Source organism: Rutilus rutilus (assembly GCF_951802725.1).
Source record: "Rutilus rutilus genome assembly, chromosome: 5".
Taxonomy (NCBI): Eukaryota; Metazoa; Chordata; class Actinopteri; order Cypriniformes; family Leuciscidae; genus Rutilus; species Rutilus rutilus.
The window spans coordinates 1,109,820-1,118,164 of NC_140213.1; the positions used below are offsets into that span (position 1 = coordinate 1,109,820).

An 8,345-nucleotide genomic window follows, 5' to 3' on the forward strand; every position below is an offset into this window, starting at 1 on the left:
ATCGAAGGTCAGAAGCAAGTACTTTGGTCAATAAAGTGAGATTAAACATTTAAAAAAAAAACGCCTCTGCACTTTGATTTGTCTCAACATGAGGACAGAAGAGCTGTCAATTAAGGGGAAAACAAAGTAACTTGCGTTACTTATTAGAAAAAGTAACTCAGATATTTTGTTGTAAATTTTATGGGTAATGTGTTACTTTACTAATTACTTGAAAAAGTAATTGATTACGTAACTCAAGTTACGTTGTAATGAGTTACCCCCAACACTGTTCAAGACATCATTTGTTTTCATGTGTTTTTAATACCGTCAGCCACCATCCTCTGCTCATCTCTCTCCTCCAGTAAGATCATGTTCGTGCTACAGATAGGCAGTGTGTCTCAGACAGACAGCTGTAACACTGCTCTGGATCAGGCCGATACCGTGGACCGGGCCGTGCTTCTCCAGTACAGCGTCAATAATGGAGTTAGCTGGCACGTCATTGCCCAACACCAGCCGAAAGACTTCATCAAAGCCCAGAGAGTGTCCTACAACATCCCACTGTGAGTCTGCAAACACGTATCACACACAGAATAATGTTACGAATAATGTTGAATCACTTTTATTGTTTGTTGCCCCTGTACAGTAGAGCAGCTGCAAACAATGCCACGACTGATCAAATGTATACCTTGAATGCAATGTGTTCACACATTGGTTCTTTTGGTCTGGACCAAAAAATAAAATAAATTAGTTTTAGTCCTGGTTTGCCAAGCATTTACACTGTCATTTTTAACACTGAACATAATTTTTTTTCTTTTTTATATTTTGTGGCAGAATTTACCAAAGATCTAAAACAATGCTGTTTGTCGGCACTAAAGTTTGCACCAGAGTTTGTTTGGAAATGCTTTTTTGGTTCAGATGGCAGCAATCACACTTGAACCGCACTAACAGAGTAATCACACCAGAGTTCGCTTTAATTGAATCGTATGAACACACCATAAGTTTCCCTGAATTCTTCCACTGGTTGTGCTGGGCAAGTTGGTTTCCGTTTCAACAGCCTTTACTAGAGTTGTCAAAAAGTACAGACTATGGTACCAAGTCGGTACTGAAATTTAAAAATGTGATGATATCAGCATTTCCCTCTAGCATTTTGAGTGCTTTTTAACGGATTCTTAAACACCTCTGATTGGCCACAATGTTGATGCGCTCAATCAAGTCAAGTCACCTTTATTTATATAGCGCTTTTACAATACAGATTGTATCAAAGCAGCTTCACAAGTGATAACATGAAAATAATACAACAAAGTATGTTTCTAGAAGAAAATTGCGTCATCGTCCACCTTAAGTAAGGCAGATCGAGTAAGCCAAAAGCCAAGGCAACAGTGGCAAGGAACCAAAACTCCATCAGTGACAGAATGGAGAAAGAAACCTTGGGAGAACCCCAGGCTCAGTCAGGGCCAGTTCTCCTCTGGCCAACAAGCGAACAGTGTATGATTATGATCCAGGCAGCATTACAGGTCAGAAGTCAGATTGGATCAGAACCTTCAGAATATTTATTCAGTTCCATCTGGTTGGAAGTCGGAGTCATCACGCCGGTATGGAGACGAGTTTGTTGAGGATCAGTGCCGATGGCTGTCGTGTCGATGAGGCCTTCACAGGGCTGATGAGGCTGGCACTTCAGGGATGCGTCATGGATGGGTCCGGGTGCAGGTCCACCATCTGATCTGGATACGGCCGGGGTCCAACTGACTTCAGTAAACAGGGAGAGACTGGTTGACACTTCAGGACTGCGTTGTCATCGTGTCCAGGCGCAGGTCCTTCATCAGATCTGGATACGGCCTGGATCCAGCGAACTACAGTAAACCTCGGATAAACAGAGAGGCTAATATTAGCGTAGACGCCATCCTTCTTATGAGGTAACAAGTACATCAGGATTTATGGGGAGTGTTCCCGGTTTCCCGGCTCAATGACATCTTTGATGCTCTTCACCGCGCTTACACAGATGCACACAGGAGCGTTTAAAAACAAACGTTTATCAGCGGATCCCTAATATATCCTTTGAAAGATGGATCCGCTGATAGATGCCGCTTTCAAGCGCTCCCGTGTGTATCTGTGTAAGCGCTCGATGAAGAGCGTCAAAGACAACATGTTTTTGAAGCGTTGATCATTGTAGCCAATCAGAGACATATATGTTGAGCGCATCAACACAATGGCCAATCAGAGACATATATGTTGAGCGCATCAACACAATGGCCAATCAGAGACATATGTTGAGCGCATCAACACAATGGCCAATCAGAGACATATGTTGAGCGCATCAACACAATGGCCAATCAGAGACATATATGTTGAGCGCATCAACACAATGGCCAATCAGAGACATATATGTTGAGCGCATCAACACAATGGCCAATCAGAGACATATATGTTGAGCGCATTGAGCGCATCAACACAATGGCCAATCAGAGACATATATGTTGAGCGCATCAACACAATGGCCAATCAGAGACAAATATGTTGAGCGCATTAACTCAATGGCCAATCAGAGACATATATGTTGAGCGCATCAACACAATGGCCAATCAGAGACATATATGTTGAGCGCATCAACACAATGGCCAATCAGAGACATATATGTTGAGCGCATCAACACAATGGCCAATCAGAGACATATATGTTGAGCGCATTAACTCAATGGCCAATCAGAGACATATATGTTGAGCGCATCAACACAATGGCCAATCAGAGACATATATGTTGAGCGCATCAACACAATGGCCAATCAGAGACATATGTTGAGCGCATCAACACAATGGCCAATCAGAGACATATATGTTGAGCGCATCAACACAATGGCCAAAAAGAAAGACATGTTGAGCGCATCAACACAATGGCCAATCAGAGACATATATGTTGAGCGCATCAACACAATGGCCAATCAGAGACATATATGTTGAGCGCATTAACTCAATGGCCAATCAGAGACATATATGTTGAGCGCATCAACACAATGGCCAATCAGAGACATATATGTCGAGCGCATCAACACAATGGCCAATCAGAGACATATATGTTGAGCGCATCAACATAATGGCCATTCAGAGACATATATGTTGAGCGCATCAACACAATGGCCAATCAGAGACATATATGTTGAGCGCATCAACATAATGGCCATTCAGAGACATATATGTCGAGCGCATCAACACAATGGCCATTCAGAGACATATATGTTGAGCGCGTCAACACAATGGCTAATCAGAGACATATGTTGAGCGCATCAACACAGTGGCCAATCAGAGGTGTTTAAAGGGATACTCCACTTTTTTCGGAAAATAAGCTCATTTTACATCTCCCCCAGAGTTAAACAGTTGAGTTTTACCGTTTTAGAATCCATTCAGCCGAACTCCGGGTCTGACGGTACCACTTTTAGCATAGCTTAGCACAGATCATTGATTCTGATGAGTCCAGTAGCATTTCTTTCAAAATGACCAAAGAGTTTCAATATTTCTCCTATTTAAAACTTGACTCTTCTGTAGTTAAACCGTGTACTAAGATCGACGGAAAATGAAAAGTTGCGATTTTCTAAGCCTATATGACTAGGAACTACTCTCATTCCGGCGTAATAATCAAGGAACTGTGCGGCCGTACCATGAGTGCAGCAGGCGTAATGATATGACGCAGCGCCTGAAAATAGTCCCCAGCTCGGTAACTTCTTCCAACGTGACCGGGACTAAGTTTGTCTAACCTATTAGACCTATTTTCAGGCGCTGCGTCATATCATTACGCCTGCTGCACTCATTCAAAGTTCAAAAGTTTTACAGATGCATTAATCACTTCCAAAAGACTTCCAAAGTAACACAGGCAATGTGCCGAATGTTTATTTGCATTATTCTGAATGTTTGAACTGTCATCCATTGTTGTGGCACAAACAATATTTGTGCTGTTCTCTGAATGGATATAAAGAGAATGGACTCATTGTGTTTCTGTTGTATGCATGCAACGATCTGTCCTTTCTTAAGCCGAATATATACTTTCCTTGTCGTCTATGAACAAGACGGGTCCTGACTTGGGATGTCTCAAAGATTATATGTGTTGTGCTTCAGTGGTCCATTTTCTCCCATCCCTCACACTCTACAAAAGTCTCAAACATGTCTACTTGTTCTTCCACAGACCCTGAGCTTGATGGGAAATCAGTGATGCTGTTTTACAATATATTGTGCACCTGTTTGGAACAACTAATTGTTGTAAAGAAACACCATTACACCTAGATGCTATGAGTTATTCTTGCCTATTGTTCTGTGATTGTGTGTGTGTGTGTGTGTGTGTAGGGAGGCTCGTGTGAGGGGTGTTCAGCTGCGATGGTGGCAGCCACGCCATGAGGGTGCAGGTCATGATCAGTGGGCGCTGGACCATGTGGAAGTCATTCTGTGAGTACTCAGACTAATAAACAAGACAATGAACCATCTTCACTCAGACGTCAGTATAATCTCTCAGCATAAATGAAACAGGTGTTTTCATTTGACCGTAAATTCTCCTGTCGGGCTAACAATAATGAAGTTCGTTCATTAATAGTACCATAATCTCTACATGGTTCTGCATTGGCCAGTAGACGTTAAACACTGGCTGTACTCATACTAGACACACACACTCCTGTTTCTACACATATCTCTGCCCCGTCCCTCTCACTCTAGTTCTTGTCCTCACACTGCTCTCTCTTTCTCTCTCATCACTGTCACCCCTTACATGTTCACATGTTCACTCCACCGTCCTCTGCTGCTCTGCAATAACCTTTCCCTTTCCTCACCTCCACCTTTCCCTTTCCTCACCTTCCTCCACCTTTCCCTTTCCTCACCTTCCTCCACCTTTCCCTTTCCTCACCTTCCTCCACCTTTCCCTTTCCTCACCTTCCTCCACCTTTCCCTTTCCTCACCTCCACCTTTTCCCTTTCCTCACCTCCACCTTTCCCTTTCCTCACCTTCCTCCACCTTTCCCTTTCCTCACCTTCCTCCACCTTTCCATTTCCTCACCTCCACCTTTTCCCTTTCCTCACCTCCACCTTTCCCTTTCCTCACCTTCCTCCACCTTTCCCTTTCCTCACCTTCCTCCACATTTCCCTTACCTCACCTCCACCTTTCCCACCTTTCCCTTTCCTCACCTCCACCTTTCCCTTTCCTCACCTCCACCTTTCCCTTTCCTCACCTTCCTCCACCTTTCCCTTTCCTCACCTTCCTCCACCTTTCCCTTTCCTCACCTTCCTCCACCTTTCCCTTTCCTCACCTCCACCTTTCCCTTTCCTCACCTTCCTCCACCTTTCCCTTTCCTCACCTTCCTCCACATTTCCCTTTCCTCACCTCCACCTTTCCCTTTCCTCACCTTCCTCCACCTTTCCCTTTCCTTACATCCCTCAACCTTTCCCGTTCCTCACATCCCTCCACCTTTCCCTTTCCTCACCTCCACCTTTCCTACCTTTCCCGTTCCTCACCTCCAACTTTCCCTTTCCTCACCTCCACCTTTCCCGTTCCTCACATCCCTCAACCTTTCCCTTTCCTCACCTCCACCTTTCCCGTTCCTCACCTCCACCTTTCCCGTTCCTGTCCTGCTGATGCAGGTCAGGGTTCTTCCACCCCCAGATCTTTGTGCAAGCCAGCAGCAGCCCTGTCCTGCATCTTATAACCTTTCCTCTCTTCTGTATTTTGCTCCCTATGGCATGGCTGTAGTGTCAGGTAAGTGCTTTGCTGTTCCCAGAATGCACCACTGTTCCCTGCTTTTGGTCGTCCCTCGCCTCATGAGCCTGTCTTGTGCATCACAGTAGACCTCATCATCCCATACATGAAGGAAACAGCACATGAAAAAGTTACCTAAAGTTAATCTTTTAGGCGACTATTAAAATTGCAAACACAGCACACACCAGTAGGTTCATTGGTTTTTACCAATATACAGTATTGTCTTCTTGAAGAATATCCCACAGCGGTTACACTTGATTTCGATGGTCCACTTTAGACATTCTACTAACTATAAGTAACTTTCCAACAACATGTCAAATAACTTTCATTAGAGTATTAGTAGACTGTTAGATTCAGGTTAGGAGAATAAGTTGATTAGTAGTCGCAAAATTCCTTCTAGTCAGTAGAATATCTGTTGAGGAGCATCAAAATAAAGTGTCAGTAGATATTAATCAGACAGTCTACTAATACTCTATTGACTGCTAGTTGACATGGAGATGCACAGTTACTCATAGTTAGCAAACAATGTACGGTACTGTGCAAAAGTCAAACATTTACTGTACTTTAAGACTGTTATTTATACCTTTTTCTTTAGTGTACCAGTAGGGAATATCAGTTTTAGATTTCCATTAATAACCCTAACTCATGTTTTCATGAAGCAACTAATGTGCCTAAGACTTATGCACAGCACTGTGTGTGTGTGTGTGTATACTGTGTGTGTTGTTTCCATTGTTGTCGTTCCCTGTATCCTACCCTAATCTAAGTACTCTTCCCCTACACAGCTGGAGGTTAATGTCACCCAAAATAGATCTAACATTTCATTACTCAAATACTTGGAAACATTACGGACAGGTGTATGTACAGAAACAGGTCATCCAGGTCACTGCAGATTCTGACAGTTTGCAACAATATACTGTACAGCTGGAGTGTAAGAAATAAATATATACTTGAACTCCTTAAGGTGATGATACACAGAGCAACTTTTTAGGCAATGTTGCTGGGCAATGTTGCCGTCAACGGGCCACCAGATGAGGCACAGGGTCCACGACCGATCTAAATTATCCAGATAGAAATGTATTGCCCATTTTCAATGTGAAAGTGCCCAAGAAAAAAATCGCTCGGCAAGATTGCACAGCAACATTGCTCAAAAAGTTGCCCTGTGTATCATCACCTTTACACACGTCAAACACAAAGCAATATAGTGAGGCAGTACAGTGTAATGAAAGAGTCAACATACACTAACTGGTCAGGTACATTTTCTGAAACTGTGCAGGACACACTTTCCCCCCAGAATAGCCTGGATTCCTATATAGGATAGGACATTGATTCAGCATGATCTTGGGAACAATCCCTATAGATTCTGGTCCATGTTGACAGGATAGCCTGGACATGCATGTAGTTGCTGCAGATTTGTCAGCTACATGTTTATGATGAACCTCTGCTGATCTAGAACATGATCTGTTGGATTGAGATTTGGGGAGTGTGTAAGATACTGAAGGACGCTGTAATTCCAAGATTAAGGCCATGAGTAGCTCACAGGAGCCATGATTGGCTGATTAGATTTGAATAAGTATGCAGATGAACAGGTGTCCCTAGAAAATTTCAAAAGAGTGTAATATGGACAAAGGTATTGGGACACCTACCCATTACACCAACGGGAACTGTAATGACAGCTCGTTCTAAATACATAGACATTAATGTGGAGTTGGTCCCCACTTTAGCTTTGTGGGGCTAAACAGCTTTAGCAGCGTCCTCTCTTCTGGGAAGGCTTCATACTGAATGAGAAGGCCTGGCTCGCAATCTCCATTCCAGTTCATCCCAAGGTGTTGGATGTGGTTGAGGTCAGGACTCTGTGCGAGCCAGTCAAGTTCTTCCACACCAAACTCATCAAAACATTTCTTGCCCCAGGTCCGCAGTCATGTTGAAATAGAAAGAAAGCCTTTCGCCAAACAGTTCCCACAAAGTTGAAAGCATAGCATTGTCCAGAATGTCATGGTATTCTGAAGCATTAAGATTTCCTTTCACTGGAAGTAAGTCACCTAGCCCAACCCCTGAAAAACAGCCCCGTACCAGTATCCCTCCTCCAGCACACCATACACCAATCCCAGACTCGCCCCTCGGGCTGCCAATCAGAGAAGCATTAGTCTTCAATCCACAGAACACGTTTCTGCTTTACGCCGCTCCCGCCGCACAGTATTTGTGCTGATATTAATGCCGGTGGACGTTTGGAACTCTTCATCTATAATCAGCTGCAAATGTTGCTGACTTTATGTGGTCTTCCACCTCATGGCTGAGTAGTGTTTGCTCCTAAACGCGTCCACTTTCCAATTATTCCACTTTCAGTTGACCGTGGAATATCGAGCAGGGATGAGATTTCACAAACTGACTTATTGCAAAGGTTGCGTCCTACCACAGTACCACGCTTAAATTCGCTTAGCTCTTCAGAACAACAAATGTTTGTAAATGCAGACTGCATGGCTAGGTGCTTGATTTTATACACCTGTGGCAATGATTGAAACGCCTGAATTCAAGAATTGAGATGTGTCCCCCAATACTTTTGTCCATGAGTGGACAGATGAAAAACAGATGTTTTTCTTCCCATCGTGGTGTGATACCGTATGAGGTTAATCTCCATCTCCGTCA

General features: G+C 43.6%; 1 protein-coding gene across 2 annotated transcripts in view; it reads left to right on the forward strand.

The window, feature by feature from the left end:
• reln (reelin) overlaps window positions 1-8,345 on the forward strand; it is a 157,290-nt gene that overhangs the window by 146,849 nt on the left and 2,096 nt on the right. For both annotated transcript variants that reach the window (XM_084409692.1, XM_084409691.1), the window contains exons 62-63: window positions 342-539; window positions 4,308-4,406. In XM_084409692.1, the coding sequence (XP_084265818.1) occupies window positions 342-539; window positions 4,308-4,406 (297 nt within the window). The remainder of the gene's footprint in view (window positions 1-341; window positions 540-4,307; window positions 4,407-8,345) is intronic.